The sequence below is a fragment of the Rhipicephalus sanguineus genome, chromosome 1, assembly GCF_013339695.2.
Source record: "Rhipicephalus sanguineus isolate Rsan-2018 chromosome 1, BIME_Rsan_1.4, whole genome shotgun sequence".
In the NCBI taxonomy this organism is placed as follows: Eukaryota; Metazoa; Arthropoda; class Arachnida; order Ixodida; family Ixodidae; genus Rhipicephalus; species Rhipicephalus sanguineus.
In genome coordinates this window covers 228,788,760-228,810,735 of record NC_051176.1, presented here as the reverse complement: position 1 = coordinate 228,810,735, position 21,976 = coordinate 228,788,760, and the positions used below count along the sequence as shown (strand labels likewise).

The 21,976-nt window shown below is 43.5% G+C and overlaps 2 protein-coding genes across 2 annotated transcripts in view; one reads left to right on the top strand and one right to left on the bottom strand.

The window, feature by feature from the left end:
- LOC119373702 (eukaryotic translation initiation factor 2 subunit 2) overlaps positions 1-17,353 on the top strand; it is a 31,050-nt gene extending 13,697 nt beyond the window's left edge. The window contains exons 7-9 of the mRNA XM_037643768.2: positions 4,848-4,904; positions 15,709-15,794; positions 17,135-17,353. Coding sequence (XP_037499696.1) covers positions 4,848-4,904; positions 15,709-15,794; positions 17,135-17,310 — 319 coding nt within the window. The 3' untranslated portion in view covers positions 17,311-17,353. The remainder of the gene's footprint in view (positions 1-4,847; positions 4,905-15,708; positions 15,795-17,134) is intronic.
- LOC125760209 (uncharacterized) lies at positions 12,034-13,674 on the bottom strand. Its single transcript, XM_049419986.1, has 2 exons — positions 12,729-13,674; positions 12,034-12,433 (listed from the first exon to the last, which is right to left on the bottom strand). Exons 1-2 carry the CDS (start codon positions 13,648-13,650, stop codon positions 12,243-12,245), a joined length of 1,113 nt encoding a protein of 370 aa, XP_049275943.1. The 5' UTR covers positions 13,651-13,674; the 3' UTR covers positions 12,034-12,242.
- Positions 17,354-21,976: the final 4,623 nt, after the last annotated feature.

Here is a 21,976-nt window from a genome sequence, read left to right as displayed (position 1 = left end):
GTGCACTGTTTCCTTTTGGGCCTTAGTGCCAGGTGACGACTTTGGGTGCGCACTGACTACGGCAGCGTACGGTGCGTCAGTTAATTTTGCGACTTATTACGTTTCCGGGCGCCGTATTGGACGGGAGCACAGCGAGCGACTTCATCGGTGCAGATAACGACGTAGCTGTTTCTGACTGCATCGATGCCGAGATCATAGCTGACGTCGCCGGTGCTGCAGACATGGACCCGCGCGGTTTGAAGATGCCAATGCCGCCGCTGCCGCCACAAAACCCTCTACCGCCCTACAGAGCATGCATCGACGTTCCGCGTCATCACCGCCGATCACCGCTGTTCTGGCCGAAGGTGCAGAATTTGCTTATTTGGAAAGCTTCAATGATATTGACGATAACGATGAATTCACGGCGCGTAAGAAGCAAGACAAGTTTGCAGACTATTTTCATGCGAAATAAAGTGCAGTAAGTTGCAAAATAAGTTGTCGCCTTGTTCTTTAGCTTATGTGAGCGAATCATCATGTTCGCGCATTTTACGATTTCCGAAAACTGTCGAGGCCTGCAGTGCTTTAATTTAAGCCTTAAATATGTATATTTTGTATTTCGAATTCTCGATATATTGAACTATTTCGCGGTCCCATTCGAGTTCGATATATCCGGGATCGTATATCAAACTATTTTGTAATCCTGTTCGCCTTCAATATATCTTGGATTGATTGTATATCAAATAGTACTGTGCTGTTCCTCCTACAAGTGCGCTTGTCACTGACCCACCGTTGCTGCATTGCTGTTCCATTCAATTCTGCCTCCCCGAAGGCCGCGGGATCGAATCCTGGCCGCGGCGGCTGCATTTTCGATGGAGGCGAAAATGTTTGAGGCTCATGTAATTAGATTTAGGTGCACGTTAAAGAACCGCAGGTGGTCAAAATTTCCGGAGCCCTCCACTACGGCGTCTCTCATAATTATATCGTGGTTTTGGGACGTTAAACCCCAGATATTATTATTATTATTATTATTATTATTATTATTATTATTATTATTATTATTATTATTATTATTATTATTATCAATTCTGCCTCCTTCTATAGAACTGCTTCAAGTGTGCATTGCTTCAGTAAACAAAAGCCTGCATCGTCATCACTGTGTTCACCCAGAAGGTATGCACTGCACTCGTGCATGTTCAGGAGGGAGTGGCGCGTGGTATGAAATCTTGCTGCATAGAAACTGACATAACAAATGCACCCATGCAAGCACCTCGGCACAGTGACGATGGGGACATGGCAGGCTATGTACTGCAGCAAGTACCGCATTCCAGTGAAGTGGCACCAATTTTTGCTCAGTAGCAGATGCTTACAAATGCACACACTCGGAGGTGAATGCTGGGCAAGTCTTCTGCTCTGCCACCATGTCTGCCGCTGTGTTTCCTGCTTTTCTTTGTCATCGCCATGTGCTATTGCACGGTTATGTGAGAGAGCCAGAATTTTTTGTGTGCTTTGGGAAAGGGAAAGGGAAAGCCTGATAGTGAGTACATTAGCAATATTAACTATGGTATTGCATTTTATTTATTTATTAGTAGCAGCAGTGTTCATCAGCAGGCACAAATTGATACTTGATTTTTAATCGATACTTGGCATCTAGTCTCTACTCGTGCTGTTGGCTAGTGCATAGTTATGCTGCATTCCTGGCAGTTCATTACTAACGAGGTTTTACTGTGACGTAGTGAAGATTGCTTGTAGCAGAGAACAGCCATGTAGGGAAGCACATTACCTGCGTAGTTACTGTAAAAAGGACCACGTGCTGCTTTAAGAATGAGAAAGGCCCTTCACTTTTGTGTTCCACAAGAAGGTGTGGATGAATAAATTAATAATAATATAACTTTTACGCAACCAGTGTGGTCCTAAGATAACAAGTCTGTAAATTCTGCTTTTTAATGATCTTGCTTCCTAAGACGCACAAAAATTTAAGGTAATCATCAGGTAGGCATATTTTGTATTTTGAATAGGGTTGTGCGAATAGTGAAATTTCATCTCAAATTGAATTCAAATCGAATAGTGCCGAATAGTGGCCAAAAATATTGAATGGAATAACGAATAGTATATTTACACGAAATGTGTACCACCAGTTACAGGAAGACAAAGGAAAAATCAGGGACGCTACGGCGTGCTGACAGCTTCATTACGCACTTGTTCGGAAGTGGCTTTTGTTTCAGCTTTTATGGGTGCACAAGCATGTTGATAGAAGAGCCGTCATTCCAGTTAACAGCGCCACTCCTAACCTGCTAACGGCTCACAGAGGGGGAGGGGGGTACAGTAGCTAGTTTTCTTTCCCTATGGTCGAGAAATGAGGCTCATCTGACAACGGTAAAGTTGTGCTTCATTGCCATGGATACTCCGAGCCCAAAAGTCTTCGGGCACCCGTTCACAGCAGCGTTTTAACTGCGCGCAGGAACGATGGGAGTTTCTGAACTAGTGGTGACTGCCCAACGTGAACAAATTTTTACATGCAAAGCCAATCACCAAGGGTTTCGCTAGCCAAAGTAAGGTTTTACGGCGCTTGTGGCATATGCGACCGAACTACGCAAGAAGTCCGTGCCTTCGTTTCAGGAGCGAAGTTGTGAAGGGCTTGACAGTTCTCTCGTGTTTTTCTACGTGCAGAAATGACATAATCTTCTTTAAGATCAACATGCGCTCGTTTGAACCAGGATGTCAGTGAAAGTTTAACGAACGGTGACGTTAGCGTTAGATTTAGCCACCCTACCCTAACCAAGTTGTACCGTTAGCCTTTGTTGCATTTTAGATATTCGTGTTGTCGAATTATTCGAAACTTTGAATACTAGCTATTCGAAAGTCTAATCGAATTATTCTAGTAGGAACTATTCGATTTGAATTCAAAACTCAGATATTCGCACACCCCTAATTTTGAATTATCGATATATAAAACTGTGTCACGATCTTCAATATATTCAGGTTCGACTGTATATGACAATGGAAGGAGTGGGAGTGCCTCTGGAACCACCACCTTTTATTTACAAAAGGAGTCCATGATGTTCGTTTTTCTTCAAGAATGATTGCTGAATCTGGTATTGGTGATGCGTCATGGGAAAGTAATCGCCAGTGTGAGAGCCAGCCATGTGGCGCAGGCCGGCACAGCTAGGCATGGCCGTTGCTTCCGAGGTTGCACCGGGGCAGTCTTGAAGACCATGCCTAGCTGCACAGTGTGACGCCCACCATGTAGTAGTGACCCACTATGTGCTCGCAGTGGTGAAATGGTCTAGTACATCCACTTCTCTTGTTGCTGAAGTCTACGAACACTTGTGCTTCTAGGTGTGGCTTCAGGGATTGTGTTGGTGTGATTTCAGGTGGCCACCAGTCTGCCAAAGTCGTGGCAAGGCTCATTAGCCTACTCATTCATACCATAGACCTTGTAAATTTCGCGGATTGGCGGAACGGCATGGATTAGCGGTGTAGTCGTTGTGCCGTGTCGTTTACGCTGGACATGTTTTGTCTGTATCTCGGGATACAAATTCCCTTCATCGGCATCATGTTTCACCAGTTCTGTAGCATTAACAAGCGGAGCGCAAAGTGGAAACAAGAGACCATCACATTAAAATAGAAGGGCAGCTGTTTTAAAGGCTGTTGCGTCCGGTTCCAAATAATAAGCAGCACTGATCTTTCTCCGGAGACTCTCTTACTGCTTTATTAAAGCTTTGTGGCTGTGTAATTGTACTGAAGGTTGGTATGCAGTTATCTTTGCATGTTCAATGATACTATGCATCGGTTTGTGCACATATTGTGGTAAAGGACATTAGTAGCCATACTGGAGTAATTTTGGCTCTTCCTCCAATTTTTTATGAGATTTGAGCGCACAACTAGATTAACTACATCTGACAAGGCCATTGGCATCTTTTTTTTTTTTTTTTTTTCTAAAAAACACCTAAAAATGATTCAGAGCACAAATCTCTTTAAAGGGACCGACAACCAATTTTTATGGTGCCCATTTTCTTTAGCACAACGGAAAGCTTACCGGTGAGAGTGTCAAATCGGGGAATGGTAACGTGGAAAACGCCGTGAAACATTTGTAATCAAAATTTTTCATTCTGCGGCGAATATGAAGTCGTAAACACAAGTGACAACCCATGCTGCTAACAGTGAGCATGAGAGCGGTTCGTGTTCGAGCGCGGCATGTGCACTCCGCGCACATGTGCCGCGGCTCGACATGTTCGACTGGTTACCGCGAAGGCAGCGGCGCTTCTCACTGTGCAACTCCTTTTACCTCGTAAGCAGCACAAAATAGAGCGGGGATAGATAATAATATACATATTGTAATTTTCAGGATTATAGTGCGCATGACAGCATGAGACTACGTGACTACGTACTGCAAAAAGTGATAGACTCCGTAATCCAGCTTCAAGCTCTTCTGCTAGGTTGTGTGACATACCGGTTTTTTGTTACTTTTAAACATGATTTAAAAATACAAATCCTACTGACAACATGAAAAGGATGCTGGAATCTGTCACTATATTTTACTGGCTTTCCATTTTTACCAGGATCTAATCACACGTTGTTACCAGTTGCTGGTCCCTTTAATATGCTCTTAACTGCATCCAAGCTTTCACGCCATCATACAGGCAAGGCCCAATGGGTGTAGCAACACACTATATTGTGTCCTAGTAAATTTTGGCTGACATTGTACATTACCTACAGGGGTGAGCGTGGCGGTGTTGTGATGATATCCGAATAATTGAGGCTGTCTAAATTTTTGGCCTGGTGTTTTAAAAACTAGGCCAGTGACTCAACTGACTGTGTACTGCTGTTGTCACTGCAGATTTAATATATCTTGCTTTGCTTTGCTACAGGTTGCATCGTCAGCCCAAGCACGTGCAAGCATTTTTACTAGCAGAATTGGGAACGAGGTGAGTGTTGTTTATGGCCGTGAAAAAATACAATCGTTCAAGGAAGACTTGTATGTGTTCTGTCTGCAATGTTATGTATGTAGAGTAGCATTTATAAAGTTGTTTATAATCTGCTACAGTGGCTCAGGACCGAGGTGGTTATATAAAACTTAATATTCAAGTTCACTGGGCATTTTAATTTATTTTTAACAGAGAAAAAAAAAGAACGTGTGTACCATATGTCACAAGTCTGCTCATAAAGCTGGATTGTTTGAAAATGCAGACATTACACTGGAAATCAGAATGCATAACTGATTAATTATCAGCATTTCACTAATCAAATGCTAATTACTATAGTGTGCATATTACAATGCATGAAATAAAGCCAGTGATATTGCAAGGCACATGTACTTGCAGCAAATTTTGCAGCTGCACCAGTTTTAAGCTGAAAGGTTGTCACTCTTGTGGTAAAAATGGGCTGTATCATTTCCCTTTTTGAAAAGATGGTCTTCTCATACATTGGAGCTACAAAAAAAAAAGACTTAGTGGGAGCCAACAGAGATGAACTAGGCTTACATCTCGCAAGTGCATATGCATGTGAGCATTTCTGTGCTCGTGTCGGATAATGTAAAATAACCATTGAACATGGCATAGACACATAGCAGAGTTAGTGCCAACTTTTTAAGCAGCAGCTTTTTGGCAAGCCACTGAAAGATCGCGCCCACATTTACAACACATGGAGACATTTAGCTGAATGTGCAATATCCTTATAGTTGTGAGCGTGTCACACTTCTGGAGAGACTCAAAAAAGTGGTCTATGGGTGAAGTTCACAGTTCTGTGGCTAATGTGAAGTATGCTAATATAAAGTCAAAACATGGGTTTTCATGATGTCGGAGTGTGATGGATTGGGGCTATTGATGCTATCGTTGTTTTGTAGCTGGCCTTTTGCAGAAGTCCTCTTTTCTCCATAGTCTGACCTAAAGCTTGTGAAGAAAGAAAAGTGGACTTTTGCTTGACTGTCTTACCTGCAAGAATTGGGGAGGAATATTTGCTGAAAAATTTATCTTGTTAGCCCCAAGTGGGTTCTTGAAGGGATGTACGATAGTTTGTGCTTGGTGCATATTACAGCAAATCTCAGTATAGCAAAGGTGTACTTCTAGTGGAAAATATTGCAAACTGTCGTCATTGCAGTGGTTTTGTTAAGCCTGAGCCACAGGTTGCAGCAGTATTCAAAGAGGTGTCGGTGGAGTCCAACGATGATGACTACGCTATCTTTGACACTGTTTAGCCAGCTTTTGTGACACTTGACATTTAAATCATGATATTGTCATAGCTAGCCTGCTATGCTGACTGACAGAAGAAATTATAAGTGATGCTATGCGAGCTCATGAAGACCATGATTTCAAATGATAAAGGCCATGTGAAAGGGACCAGATGTGACCTCACTGATCCTCAAGAGAGGATATGGGGCACCATGAATATCAAAAGTTGCTTGCGTGCTGTTGACTGCTTACAAGGACTCCGAAAAATTGCCATTTGATTTATGGGATTTGCATGAAAAGTCAGATGACTACAGTGCAGTATTTCAGTAAATGAAGCTATGGGGCTCTAGTTTGATTTTAGTGATGTTTCCGTTCGCTCATTAATTTAGCCTTCGGATAATTCGGGCACTTTTTTTCACTCCCGTGTGATCTGAATTTGCAAGATATTGCCATGGTTGCCACCTGCAAACCCGGATTCTGCTTCTATGGCCATTAGCCGAACAGTTGCAAACATAGTGGAGCTTTCCTGCAGCAGCTTGCCACCCACCACCAACGCATCCAGCAGCAAATTTTTAAAGTGGTTTTCTTGCTGCTCATTCTCCTTCCCCCTTGCTGGAGAGCTCCCTGACTGATCCCTGATTGATTGAGGAATCGAACCTCTGACATCACTGTCTACTACATTGCCTACAGCAGTGGAAGGCAGATGGGTGAAGCCAGCCTGCAAAGGTGCAGGCAGGACCTGCAAAGATGCAGGAAGGACATTGGCTACTGGTGGAGTGGGCGACCGGTCACGACGATGGAGAGCTGTGCTGAGACGGGAGATAGGGCACAGTAGGAGGTGGCCTCGTGTTGTGTATATGTAATGTTGCTGCCTGCCTGGGTCTTGGCAACTGCACGGGCACTCTTATGTGCGCCTCCAAGGAAAGGCCTGATACCTGAAATAAACGAAGCAGAAAACCAGCTTGGCTTCAAAGGTGCTTCAAAGGTGCATTGCAGTCGTCGCCAACCTGGGACGTAAATGAAATCTGACTGAGCAACAAAAAGTGGATCAAAAGAAGGATTTTGCCAAGTAGGAATGACTTCGATGTGCTATAAATTTGAGCTTCGCTATATGTAGATTTTGACAGGAGACGTTGGATCTGCTGCCTTGTTCTTTTGCCGTGGTCGTATTGCCTTGTCATTAGGCCTAATGAACGCGAGTTGTCAGTACCCATCTGATGTGATATTACTTGGGGTCTATCCAAATTGATTGGGAGCCCTATAGCACATGTAAAGCAGCTTACCAATGTATGTGAGGGTATGGGGTGATCTGAGTGGTGCTCTTTAGTTCGCGCTTGCCTTACCAACACAAGTGAAGGGTACAAAGGTAATCGGAGCAGTGCTGCTAAGCTCATGGCTGCCATGATAGCTATATCTCACCGACAACACGAAAGCACAGGGACAATGCGAGTGACATGATTTTGTTCATGTTCTGCTATTTTCACATCATTATGCATGTGGTTCTTGTCCAAAAATGAGTGAAGCATCGTGTGCATCCGAAATGTCAATTGTTAAGAAGCGTTAGTTCTACAGGCATGGATCACTGTGCCGAGGGCATGAAGCATTGTATGGCATCCGAGATTTCAGTTAGAATTGCGCATTAGTTCTACGACATGATCACGAGATCAAGGACATGTACAAATGATCAAGTGGATTCTAATAATCAAGCAGATCCAAATATATTGGGTGTCCAAAAAAAATTAATTGGCAACTGTATCTTAAAGCAAGTTTATGCACAACGCGTAAGTCTTTATCCCAATGTTAAATCAGTTCTTGTGTTAAAACTCGGTCTTACAAAACCAGATTTTACTAATTTCCCGATTTAACGAAGAAATTTTCATTCCCCGGCAGGTACCATAGGGTTTAAGGTTGTTATCAACTCTAATTAACAAAACCATTATGGCACCAAACCTGAATTAATGAAGTTTTTCTCAAAATAAATGAGTAAAAAACTAGTGATATCTTTCTAATTTTGACACAGATGAGTTTTTCTTCAGACATGTGCTCTATCACTGTCGCGTACAAACATCTAGTCATCCTAGCCACGACCTTAGTTTTATTTTGATGAGGTTGCACGCTGCACCCACACACTGAACAACAGATTTAATACTTCGTAGCACTTTTACTTACCAAATGGCACTAGGGGCGGCGGTCGTTTATTATCCCACTAATACCCCTGCCACACTGGACGTTTTAATGTCATTCGAACAGAATGAGATTATGCGGCTGCTATACAGCGATATTTAATGTCATTAGAACCGAATGACTTAGGCGATCGAATGAGTTCGAGAAACACATTCGCCATTGCACTAGCACCGAATGTATACTCTCAACCCCATAGACTACTTGAAATGTGGCACTCAGCATTCTCAATTTGAGAAGAAATAATGCAAACACGCTATTAATTTTGTGTTTTTTTAAGGCGTGATCTTAACGAGAGCTGTTGTGTGGAAGGCTGTCGCAAAAAACTTTGTACTCTGAACCTCAGTGGTACAGAGACTACGCGTTCGCTTGGATACGCTGCTGAATGTCGTCGCTGCGTCTACATTCTTCGTTTATCTCATACTCAAGCCTCTTCCTCTGGCTAACGCGCTTCTCTTGAAATGCCAAGTAGACAGCAACTAAACGCTTTAGTTGCTGCAGCTTAGCGTCGTTGTTCAGTGGCACTACAGTGAACTAGAATATCTTTGTAGTGGCAAAAGCGAGGAGCTTCTCGTGAGGTTCAAAAAGCTGCCGCCGCCGGTGGCGCTGCCGTAGCTACCGCGAGGTGCTGCTGCGGGGAAGCGCAGTACAACGCCGCAAACTTTTCTTTTTTCTAGTGATGCATCGCGTGTAAAAACCATATAGTTGCCGGGTGGTAGTTTCAGCACTGCCGAAGGCTTTTTATTTTGTTCTTTTCAGCAAAGTGAACTACATGAGCAATTTACCGGTCAGTTGTAGTTCACTTTAAACATGAAAACAATATTTTCACATGACTTTTTTTTTCCCGTTACTTGCGCAAAATAAACCATGTACAAATGACGCACTTTATTTTATGAAGAAAAAGAACTTATGAAAGGACATGCTGTTGCAAATAGCCACAAAGTGTGTGATGATTTGACAAATCAAATAATTTTAACGCGATAGCGTTAAAGAGCTCGTTTAGCAGAAATTCCGATGTCAGCGGCGGCGTCTTGGGCCGTGAGCGAAAATTCGAGGCAGATGAAAATTAAAATAAGAGCCGGAGGGCATTTGCACTTTAGCTTTCCTTGCGAAGGAAGGCCAGCGATTGGGAATTCGAGTGTGCGTGTGCGCGCGCGCATGCGTGCGTGCGGATATTGCTGGCACGTTCAACTCTTAAACGCAAAGCTTAAGGGTCCCCCAATTTATTATTTCAAGAACACCTCATCAGATTCATTAAGTTTGACAAACTAAATACCAGGGTCTTTTTTCCCCTATGAAACCTCAAGCCAATGATGTATGTGAATAAATAAAAAAAAAGTCGAACAGAGATCACTCTCTGGGAAGCATGAATAATGAACACTAGTACAATACATCAAAAGGCAGTAACATTTAAACAATAATTTAACACACAAATATACGAAGACAAATTTTACATAAGCACTGAATTCTCACACAATGTAAAGACAACCGCAGAAATGAATTGTGCGCAAATGCAGAAATGGTTTAAATGCTAGCCTCCTTACAATAGCTTCCAATGTAACACCAAAATGGGGATGAGAGCAGTCTACGTACAACGGCTGAGCTTTAAGTATTTCGCTGTTTCACGCTTTTGCACTCTGGCTCGATTGAGTGATTTTACAAAAAAGTGCAGCCGAGTGGTAACAAAAAATGCCACCATCTCAGCAGTAAGCACTTCCGCATGTTCAGCACATCCGACACTGTCCCGTGGTTGGGATTTGACAAGCGAAATTACATCCATGATGCTTTCATGATGAAGTTCTTGTGCACTGAAGCAACCTGTAAAAAGATTCTCCAGATTTTTATGAACCTGAGTAGGAATCCTGACGGGTACAACAGGCCGCCATTATCCTTCAGCTGTGTAAATTGAGCAGCACGAAGGTTTTGGAGCTCTTTTTTGTCTGCAAGCAGGACCTTCTTACATGCATCACAACTGGTTTTGGCCAGGAACTTTCGTGCCACATATCCAGCGACATAAAAAGTTAAGCGTTGGTCGCTTTTTGCAGATATGCAGGCAACATGATCTGGTGCACTTTTTGCCAACTTGTTAACTGCAAGTTCAGCACTACAAAGATCGCCATTAGCAATGAGCTGGTCTAACAAAAACTGTTTGTTGTGCTCATCCGCATCTGTGGCGTCAGCCCCAAGCAAAGCAGTCAACATACCTGGCTCAGCATTACCATTTGTGACAGACTTGGCAAGGCTATAAAAACTCAGACAAGACACTGTTATCAAAAACTGCTGGGGAGTGGGGTGTGTGTTACAGCCTGACGCCTGCCTTGCAATGCCGAAAAAGTTTTCAAGTGGGTCCTGGCTCAGCCTTGACGTCATGATGAACTTGTACTCAAGTTGCTCACTCAGGTAGTCCAGCAGCGACAAGACACTTGCAATGGTGACCCTCAATCCAACTGTTGTAGAGGCCGACAAGAAGCCACCACGGCCCGCTGCATGAACCTCCCACTCAACGAGGTAAGCTAGAAATGACAGCAACTTGTCCACGGCAGCGGAGTCCGGACACAGAGCCTTGGCCGGAAATCGAGATGACATTATTTCAATGAGGTCCCTCATCATGCTGAAATGTATAAAGCACATAATGAGATTTTAAAACAGTGAGCCAAGGTGCTGGTTGCTTCATTTTACATGAAAGGTAAATCACAAACAACAAAATGTAATGACGGTGAGCTGCTAACACCGTGTCAGTACTTAAAGCATTCATCTTACCCGAAAAACGTCAAGACGGGCTCGATACTCCCACAGATGGCTTCTATGTCATTTTTGTAGAGCCGCAGGCCATTTAACACAGTGTCACCGAAGAGCTGGTAGGCAAAGATCACCCGCATCTTCTCGAAGTTGTTGGGCTGAATATGCCGTGTCGTGATACCAGGCATGGCCTGAAGGGTCACATTCGAGCCATCCATCTTCAGAGCCTCTTTTACGGGATGAAGTGACACTTGCATGGAAGAACAAAATATTTCATTAGATGCTGCACAACTACCACTTTACTTTTGTTTTGAAAGATTTCACTACAAAACATGCTCATCACATTGACATAATAAATTTCTGCACTTACTGGTCCTGTTGGTGTGTTGAAGCCTGACTTGAGCAGCCCATTTCTGACGCATTTAACAAGATGTGGGAAGTCAGAAATGAAATGGAGTGACCGCTTGTTGTCTACTGGATGTTGAACTTTACATTTCGTGCTGGACACAGTCGCATGAATACCCATCGTGGCCCACATGTTACGGTTCCAGGCCGCACCGTCACACGTGATAAAGTCTACAAATAGCCCGGCTTTCTCTGGTAAAATAACTGCCTCCAGCATCACTTTTGAAAGGAGATTTCCTTTCATGTTGCCCTGTGTGGCAAAAGAAGCAAGTATTTGTGTCCATTTGCGATTGAACGGAACAAACATTATAACCATACCATGGTCAGCCACTTTATGCTTGGCAGTGGCAGGAGTAAACTGACCCATATCGACGAAGCCTTCTATATGGCCTGACGATGACACTTAGAGATTCTCGGAAAGCTTCACCTCATCAACGATGAGACCCCCATGCCTTTTGAAGGCATCCATAGTAGACGTTTTCTCCTTCAGCACGCTCATTACCCTTTCATTGAAGCCAAATCCCGTCCTGTAAGACCTCATATATTTCTGCAGTCACCTTGCTCGGCAAGACAAGAATTCTCTGCCTACGCATGTCTTCATACAGTTTAGGTCCTTTCATACGCATGATCAGACATTCCAAAATCCACTCCTTCGAGTATCTCATGCCTCTAGTGCTTTTCCTCTTTGCGGCCTTGAACATGTGCAGAGCTCCTTCTTGCTGCTTTTGAGGCAGTTCTTTAATACGGCCGAGAAAAGCTTCATTGCTCAGCTTACAGTTTTCTTCTTTCATAGCTCGGATTTGACCTGCCAGTGTGCACAAGCGTGAAGCAGTTCGCTTTGCCTTCTGATTGGCTACTCGAAAGTCTGTGGGACCAATTATGTGCAACACGTTTTTTCTTCAGCTTGGATTTCCGGGCCAAGAGTGCTTTTCGCAGGTAGCGACAATGAATGCAGATGCCTCCTGCAAAATGTAAAACGCAGAATGAGCTATTTACTGAAACGTAGCCAACTGCAAGACAGTCGAAAAGACAATAAGATAATAGAGCAAACAAACAACTAAACAAATGAATTTTACACCCATTTGGAACGTGTTTACAAATAGCAGTCCCTGTCCAGTATTTTTTTGAATATTATTCACTTTAATTACAAAGAAAGTGAATCAGCTGGTTGAACATCAGGCTAGGAACAAATTAAGAGGCTTTGTTAGCCACAACAGGAAATGCTCTTCTTAATTAAAAAGAAAAGCTATTACGTACCTTTAGCTGTCACCACTCCAAGGCAGTTCTTTCTGAACACACCATCATTTGCAGGAGTAAGCGTGCGTTTCATCTTGTCAGTCAGGTTCTGAGCAATGTCTTCATAAGTGTCTCTACTCACTGCACCTGCACAAAGCAATGCAGAGTCTACTACTTGAAAAATATTTCTTGCTTCAAGAAGGGAACTAATTTTTCCGTACTTCTTCTCTCTGCCATTAAAATAGCAGCTTGCCACAATGTCATTGTGCTGATCTAAGGTGAAGCTCATCACTTTCTCATGGAAAATACCAAAAGGCTCCTTTCTTGTGCGTGTCGTGGCAAACACCAGGACATCCAGATCTGGTGTAATAAGCTTCGTCCACAGTCTTGGAATATATAGTGAGTCGGCCAGGGCCTGCAGATCACCTGGTACAACAGAATTCACTTCGTCGTTTTCGAAGGCCCTCGCGTTCGGGTCGACATTTTGGTCTTCGGCCAAGCGCGCTTCCTGCTCATCGCGGCGAGACAACCGTACTTTCTTGGCCGGTTCAGACGAGGGAACACCACGACGCTTTCTCTCTGGTCTTGGCTTCACAAGCACTTTTGAAAGGTATGCAGGTAGGTCGGGTAAGAGCGTTGGCACCGCACCTGCTGCAAGAGCAGGCCTTCCACGGGGAATTCGCACTTCGTTACCGCCGATAACATGTACGTAATCGCGAATAACAAAATGCTCAGCAAAGTGCTTTTCGCACACCGCAGATGTCTCGGCTAGAGGTTTGTCCTTCCGTTTGAGGTTGCGCTCCCAGTCCTTCCGGCGGTCTTCCTCTTTTGGCACCGAAAACAACGAAATCTTTCTTCCATTTTCCACGCGATGACCGCGGTAGCCTGTACGGCAACCCGGAGCGAAGCAATGCGTGTCCGGCTTTCTCTTCTTCTTATCCATTAGGATATAGGGTGCTTCATCGACTCCGATCGCACAAAATATGATAAAAAAAAGGATCACCACAACGCAAATATGCACTCACAGCGGCCACTCGCAGGTTGAGCTGCGCCAAGCAGTCCTTTGCACGTGTTACGTCCAGTTTTCTCCTCGGGCTAGCGACAGCAGCGCCACACGCGGCCAGCAGCTTTTTTGGTCACAGCGGCTCCCATGGGTGCCCGCTTCGCTCTTGCCACTACAAACCTTCTAGAACACTGTAGTGGCATCGCCATGTCCGCCATGTTGCTTGTGTTCATTCTATCAGCTGCGGCTAAAAGCTAAGGCTCGTGTTGGCTTGTAGTGGCCAGAAATATTCCAATACAAAATTTCTATGTGTGTTTGTTTTAGCAAAGCGACTCCCTACATGTCTTTTAAAATAAATAACTTACGTTTTCTACCACGCTACATTTACCTTACTCAACTTTTCTGGCTTTTTTTTTTCTAAATTATCGACATTGGTATCACGAACGAATGACATTACTTTCTCCTGTGTAGCACCACGTCGTATCGAATGACATTCGTTACGCCGAAAGACCTTCGAACCAAATAACATTAACACCTCCAGTGTGGCAGGGGTATAAATGCTCGGACAGGAACACGGTTGTCACTTTTGTTGTGTTTATGCAGCAGGTGGCACTGATTGTCTCCTCGCAACTTCATTACTTGGCCTTCTCTCATAATCACTGCGTTCGTTCTTCCCATCTTTGCATATTGGCAACCTGTCATTGTTTCACATGACCACCACCAACCTGGCCTGCATCGCCGGCACATGGGAGGCTTCATGTCCGGACTGCCCTTGCGGACTTTTCACACGGGCCGGCATGGGTTATCGGAAAATTCAAAGCCACAATTTTAGATCTTGAAGGACCAACAGATTTTTTTTCTCAGTATTACGAACTTCCCAATTTAATGAAAAAATTCGAGCACAGTAATCACTTCGTTCAATGGAGTTTCAACTGTATAATGTCTAGCAAAAATAGTTGTGGCTCAAGTTTTTCGTTCCAAAGTAGATATTTTCGATTTGGTCAAAAGAATCCACCTCATATATATAAGATGGCACGAAGCAGATGATTTCTATTTGTTTTCAGCTCTCTATAATTCATTGACTGTCAAAAGTTCTGCAATATTGCATTGGTGAAGGGGTCCCAAGCAGAATAAGAGAGTATTGTTAATTGGTGGTGTTGTGGTGTCGGGGCTACGTCGAATCCGGACTACATTCGGCAGCGTGACTTAGTCTTCGGGTTGAGGAAATCTGATGCTCGTAATTTGGGAAAACGAAAACAAACAAGTTTAGTGGTACTTTTACAAACTTATTTACATAATTGAAAAGGAAAGGTCAAAGAATTCAGCAATGAGCGACTGGATGAGCCATTTTCCCGGGGCCCAGAGAGTCTTCTCACTCAGCACCGTTGCTATAACACCTCAGGCCATTCCCTCACTCCTTTGATGGTAGCTAATCACACACAAGACACAACGCACCAGGACACTAGCCAATAACACAACACTGTTGCAGATGGGACGTTACAAAATGTTGATGCAACAAAGTTCCAGCTGTCGAAGTCACCCACAAGGGGACAGGCCGCAAGAACGGGAGAGGTGTCAAGTTCTGCCTCTCCCCAGTGACCAGTGCCATAGCATTTTAAGCAACTGCAAGGCGGCACATCGTGAAGTTGGTGCTAGCTCTGGCGTTGCCCCACTGTTCCCCTGAGCGTGCACCCTTCTTCATTTGTGGAGTTCTCCTGGTCACGAGGAGCCCTTCTCCGCGTGTGAACTCACCGCTGGCCAAGTCTCACAGACGATATGTCGCCAATTCAGTAGTAACAGTGGTCACTGTTGTCATTGCTGAAAATGTCTGTGGGTCAACAGTATGAACTAAAACTCCTTATTCTTTGCTTCGGAGGTATGAGCATGAAATGCTGTATGTTATATCATACTACATGCATGTTATTCTGCATTGTCTTACGCATGATGCTGTGTTACCTGAGAAGCCACATTAATTGGTGACATGTTGATGTTTTGCAGTGGTTCTGTGGATGCAAACAACCAGCTAATCATCAAGGGGAGGTTCCAGCAAAAGCAGATAGAAAATGTGCTCAGGCGATACATAAGTAAGTCAATAGTGTGCCTAAGTGCTACATGGGTACTTAAGTTGCCACTTTGTGTGGGAAAAGCCGAAGCCTAACAACACCTGTAGAGACAGCTTCCCAATCTGAGAGGCCTCCTCCTTTCTTGTGCTTGAATTGGCATAATCTCTGTTTCCTCTCCCACAATGTAGAATGTTTTCCACGTATGTTTTATGATCTGCTTATCCTTTTTAACACAATAGCAGGCGGGACTCATGAGCGTGTTTGATTCATACGTGGTACCACTAAGGCCGGCGCAGGCAGCATTGTCCGCCTGGCAGAGTTGCTCTGTGGCCTGGTTGGAGTGACTGCTTTTTCTTTTCAGCACAAGTTTCTCATGCTTTCAGTGTATTTCTGAAGTCGTTCGTGGCACTACACCATGAACAACACCTGCTCTTCTTGACAGCATAGATAATAAAGCAGACCCTCTAAAACACATAAGCCCAGGAGACTATTTCTGTTGCGATAAAATATTTCTGAAGAGGTCAGGCAATGTTTTTGTGACCTCTGTGTCAGCTAACATAGCCCAGGCGTGCGTCATCTTCATTATGTCATGCACCTTGTCTTACCTGCACCACTAATCAAGGTGCAAACGTTTGCTTTTGCACGAGAGAGCCAAGGGCTGTGGTGCAGCACATTTTGACAAAGTGCTTCTTACATTCATTGTTACAGCATGTTGGTGCATTGCAATTGTCTTATTTGGGACACTGTGGAAACATAATAACACTGTTGTAATTATGTGCTGCCATCATTTACATAGGCATTCGTGAAGGATATATTTGGGATTAGAATGGAAAGTCGGGCTAGTTGGAATACTTGCATGATTGATGCAGCGATAAAACACAGACTTAAAGAACAGAGGACAGCGCTCGTCCTGTGCACTCTGTTCTTTACGTCTTTTGTGTTTAAGCAGCGTATTTGGGATTCACTGTCTTAAATCTCTGCTGTCCCACTTCGATTAATTTGAGAACAAGTAGCATCAAGTCCCATGAAGTGCTGAAGCAGTTTTTTTTTTTTTCCAATATTTGCTATGGTTGTAATGACTGTGCAATCCATCACCAAATTGTGATGGCTAGGGCTGTCACCTTGGTAATATCTCTATACATCAGCACTGTGCTTGCTAGCATTAGTCTGCGGGAATACTGCACACAAATCTCGTTGCCAACAAAAGCTGGTGACTGTAGCTACAATGTACTGGAGATGGCATGATGCAGTCGAATTACTATAATATACTTCTGTTAGTGTACTTGGCTACCAATTTTGTACTGTAAATACCTCATTTGAATGTCATTCTTAAGCATATCTTTTGTTGCTTGTTTGTCCAGAGGAATATGTGACATGCCATACGTGCCGGTCTCCAGACACCATTCTACAGAAGGACACACGGCTCTTCTTTCTTCAGTGCGAAAAGTGTGGCTCACGGTGTTCGGTCGTGAGCATCAAATCAGGTTTCCAGGCTGTTACCGGAAAGCGTGCAGCCATTCGAGCCAAGACTGCCTGAAAAGCTTGCCCACTCTGTGTGCTGTCTAATAAAAGATTTTTTTTTTAATCTTTGAAAGATGGATCAAAATTGAAGCCTGTGACGAACATAAACTTTTATCATACAAAATTACCTAACATAAATTTGATTTTTACTTTGGCGATATTATAGAGGTGGAACTGCTTCACCAATGGAATGGGAGTACCATATTCTGCCAAATGTAATTTTCTGAAGCATGATACTTTAGGGTATGAAAACTGGGCTTGAAAGTCTTAGTGCAAAGTAGCATAACCCAGTTGGTAATGTTGATGGCATATCTATATCACAAAGCGGAAAAGGACTGAATTTGAGTGAAAATGCTTACTTTTGCAAGCTTTGACACATAAAACGTGCTCTTATAACCTATTAATGTTTCTCTTCAATGCGCATAGGCTTTTTTATTTATTAGTTCAGGGTTCCTGACGCAAGGCTAGCATCTGGCTTGGGAAATTTTTATTAGTCGTTATCAGAGCATGCACATGTGTTCGTACCAGAGTATTGGTGTGATGTATATAAATGTTCCTACATGACGTAGAGGGAAGGCACCTGGTCACAACATGCTGTGGACCTAAACTTAAAAGAATGTTGCATCTGTTTGCTGATGCTACACTTCTAAATAATCAGCACTTGTGGGGATAGGCAAAATTGTGAGATAGAGCCCTGTTGTGAAACGCATGTAAATGTTTTAGTGCAAGAGAAGCGATTGCACAGAACATAAATATGCCAAGGCTAACGACACCAACACTGTTTTTTTTCTGTCAGTAGAAAGTGAGAAGCTGTTGCCATACTTTGTTTCACTAGAAAAAAAAACGGGCATTGGAAACCATGGTGAGAAAGTAGAGCATTCATTTTAAATCATGAAATATGAGATGTTGGTATATGCCAAGAGCTGGAAGAGTAGCTGAGATGGATGATAGGAAATATATACTTCAGTACTGCTAGGAGGCAAGCTGCTCAGCCTACAGCAGTGTGCGACTGCTTTTTTTTTTTCATTCTGGTCTTCAGTCCAGTTCAAGTGAAACAGTTCAATTTTAGCTGCATTAAAAGTAAACTGAGTTGAATGTGTCCCAGCGAGCATTATAACTGTAACAGCTGGGGACAAGGACTTCACTGCATTGTAACATGCTTGCATTAAGGAGCCTGTGTGGTAGAAAATTTGGTGTCTTCTGTTAGCGAAAAATCCCACTGGATGCAAAGAAAAAATCTGGGTTCAAGCCAGAATCGAACCCAGCCGATCTGCGTGGTAATCAAGTATTATACAACAGAACATGGCAGTGCTTGAAACTGTCTCGGCAAAAAAAAACCCTATAGAGGCGTCATGTTGGGCAAAGAGTCACGTTAGTAGCTATGGGTAATATTGCGTGGTAGAAGCATAGAATCGCACCAGGCGTTGCACCATATGAATTGTGTAATGAGTGTTTAAAGTTGCCCACCCATTACAAAGGGCTGTCGTATTTCATCATCATCATCAGCCACAGCAACAACAAAGTGCGCAGCTACGTAGATGCACATATTGGCTTACGGACGTGTATTGGGTTCTTCGCTAGTACTTTGCAAAATCCCGAATTATGGCATGGGCACCTAGTAACTGTACTAGCAGTAGGCGCACCAAGAGAGTTTACAATGACCAACGTAACGTACATAAGTGCAGGTTCAATTTCCAGCCATGTCAGTGAGGGCGAAATGCAATACCCGTGTACTTGATCTGTGCACCTTAAAGAACCCAAGGTGGTCAGAATTTATCTGGAGTTCCTCACCATGGCGTGCCTCACAATCATATCATGGTTTTGTCATGCAAAACCCCAGCAATTTTTATTATTCATGTCACACGCACTGATGTTCCTTCTCTCACTGCACAGTTGAGGTGTCTACCAAGAAGCGAAGCATGGCAAGGGAATGAGAAAGCGATTCAAATGGCTCCCGATAATGCTATCGCATTCCACTCTTGAAGGCAAAGCTCAAGTGTCCTCGCGAGCGTTTTCTGTGGTAGTAGTTCAGGGAGTGGAGCACTTTCGTCTACAGTTTGACAGCGCAGTATGCACCACCTGCGCTACACTCGTTGAATCTACTACATGCAAGGTAATTTCAGCACTAGATTGTGGCTTTCCTGCACACTGCTTGGTAGGTGCAAGCGCTATGGAATTTCTTGTTTGCAGATGCCATAGCCAGCCCTAGTTAATTCATGGTGCGCTGTCTTAATATCTGCTGCTTTGGTTGAAACGGTTACTCTAGCTGGTGGAGGATTGCAAGATAAAATTTGATATGAATATGGTCGTTGGGGCACTAGTAAAGGCTTGTAACATAGTTTTTGGACATGTAGTTTTCTTTTGGAATGTTTCTTCAGACAAAAAGGCATCTACAGCCACCAGTCGGTTCCCATGACGTAGTACTATCACAATAGTGGCTATTGCAATCAAAAAGAAAGCCCCCTCCTTTTTTTCTGTGTGCACATTCCTCAGAAAGGCTTGACTCACGGCAGTCACGGCAGTCACGGCACTCCATGGCAGAAGTGAATGGAGGGAATTTTTGAAGGCTCGTTTCTTTCTTTGACACTACCCTAATGAAAACCAGCAGATAATCAAGCCAAGGAAGGTATAGGGGACGTTAATTGTACTGTTTTAAGTGTATTGTAGCAATTGTGATACAGATGTGACGAAAGTAAAGTGGACGAAAAGACAATTTGTCGCCGGCAGAGACCGACCCTGCAACCTTCGGATCCGAAGGTTGCAGGTTGCACAATGCCCTAAACTTATGTTGCATTGAGGGGCACACAATAGTGTGAATGAATGGGTTGGCAACTTCGTGACTCTGAGAGAGTCTGCCAGAGTTTGATTCTGGTTTTCATGAGTGAATGCTAAGCTAAAAATATACTTATAGAGTGAGTCATAGTGTGTGCCATTTTGCTTACTTTGCTATAAATTATTGCCTTTGCTAATGCAACTGCATTATCATTCAGTCACTTTGCTGAAGGCATAAATCCAGGATGCCCTAGCTGTGGGGTGGATAATTGCACGCTTGCTCACATGCTCTGGCAGTGCCCGGCGTTACTTAGTGCAAAGTTCCACACAGAACAGGACTGGGAGAGGGCTCTTAAAAGCCACGAGCTCTCAGTCCAGCTGTCGGCAGTCCAGGAGGCCTGCGAACGGGCGGAGGGCCACGGTCTTCCAGTACCGGCGTGGGCGCGGCCAGCAACTGCGGCGGACTCCCCTTCGGGGGTTGTCTGATCGGGGTTCACCAGGACCTAATAAAGTTTCTTCCATCCATCATGGCCAACAGTTTGATTTGCAGTAACTGTCCATTGCCTAAGTACAGCTTCCATGGCCATAATTAGGTGGCTTTTATTCTAAAAGCACATCGACAAAAAAGTAAGCAATGAAAAACAGGAACCAGATTTTCATGTCCTTTAATCTGTTCTTATCATTACACCATCAATTACATCATGCCAAGGAAACCAAGGCGCAGGTGACTATATAGGGCAACCCTCCTTTGCCTTTACCTATAAAAATAATTATCCACTGTCCCTCACCCTTGCCGCAAAAAAATTTACCTGCCCTTCATTGCTCTAGCCCTCGCATGGAAAAGGCTACCATACTCTTACCTTTGGTTTGCTAAATTTCAAATAAACAATTTACCCATTCCATGAGCTTAGTTGGCAAATATGATTGCTTACCATGCCATTTCTGCATTGCTCTGCATTGTTGCAATCGGAGTGAGAATGCAGTAGCTCCCAGCTGAATGTACCATATAGTACAAAGTACACTTTCTAACATAGGAGTCCAATGGTGAAAAAAGGCATAAAATATTTCCAGAGTTACAAGGCAAGCTGCTTATTTTAATTTGAACTACATGCATGCATAATTCACATGATTCAGTGACGCTGCTGGAGCATCAAATTTCAGCACTGGAGAGCAAGCATTGTGTACTTCACCAATGCAGGTATGTTTGTGTGGGTCTTGTGGTGTCACCAGGAATTGCCAGCAGCATGACAGCACTTCACAACAACAGCTTGTGGCACGTACAAGTCGGGGTGCTTAGCGTGCGTCTCGTGCACTGCTGGCTGAACCGACATTCTCGGCAAAAGAAACTGCATGTGTGTGCACACCTGAACTCTCCACTCCACCCTGATAGATGATCACATATCCGAAGCGCCTGAATTTTAATTTATTGTTATGTAATGCTGCTCTTTGTACTATTCGTAAAGCAGGCTTTATAAGGTGAAGCGTAGTGACAAAACTTGATAACGTTGTGAGTACCAGGGTTTCAATATTGTTTGGTATTAGGTGTGACAATTTAAGCTGTAAATTATGTAAATGGTTGATTTGAATATAGCGCTATTCAATTTGTGTACAGATACTGCTATTCTCACAGCCGTATACAGGGTAAAATTTATCTATTTTACCATTGGCACATACAAAACAATTTAGCAGAACTTGTTGCTGGGCTAGCTGGTACGTAGTTTCAAGTAAAACCTATTAGCCTAAGCACCACCAGCAGAAAGAAGCATAAGAACCCTCTTTTCTTGAAGATGCAATACAATGTTGATCTTGTTGACATAATATCGTGAAAGGAACTTAATTAATAAAATCCCAATCTCTGACATTAAAAGTGCATACTGAATGTAAATTTAACAGATTGCATGTACATAAGA

What these genes read in the sequence shown, in the direction of transcription:
- LOC125760209 (XM_049419986.1), bottom strand. Translation starts at nt 13,650, where the DNA reads ATGGATAAGAAGAAGAGAAAGCCGGACACGCATTGCTTCGCTCCGGGT. An exon ending in TGGAGTGGTGACAGCTAAAG is followed by an intron (nt 12,434 to 12,728) that starts GTACGTAATAGC and finishes TACATTTTGCAG; the next exon opens with GAGGCATCTGCATTCATTGT.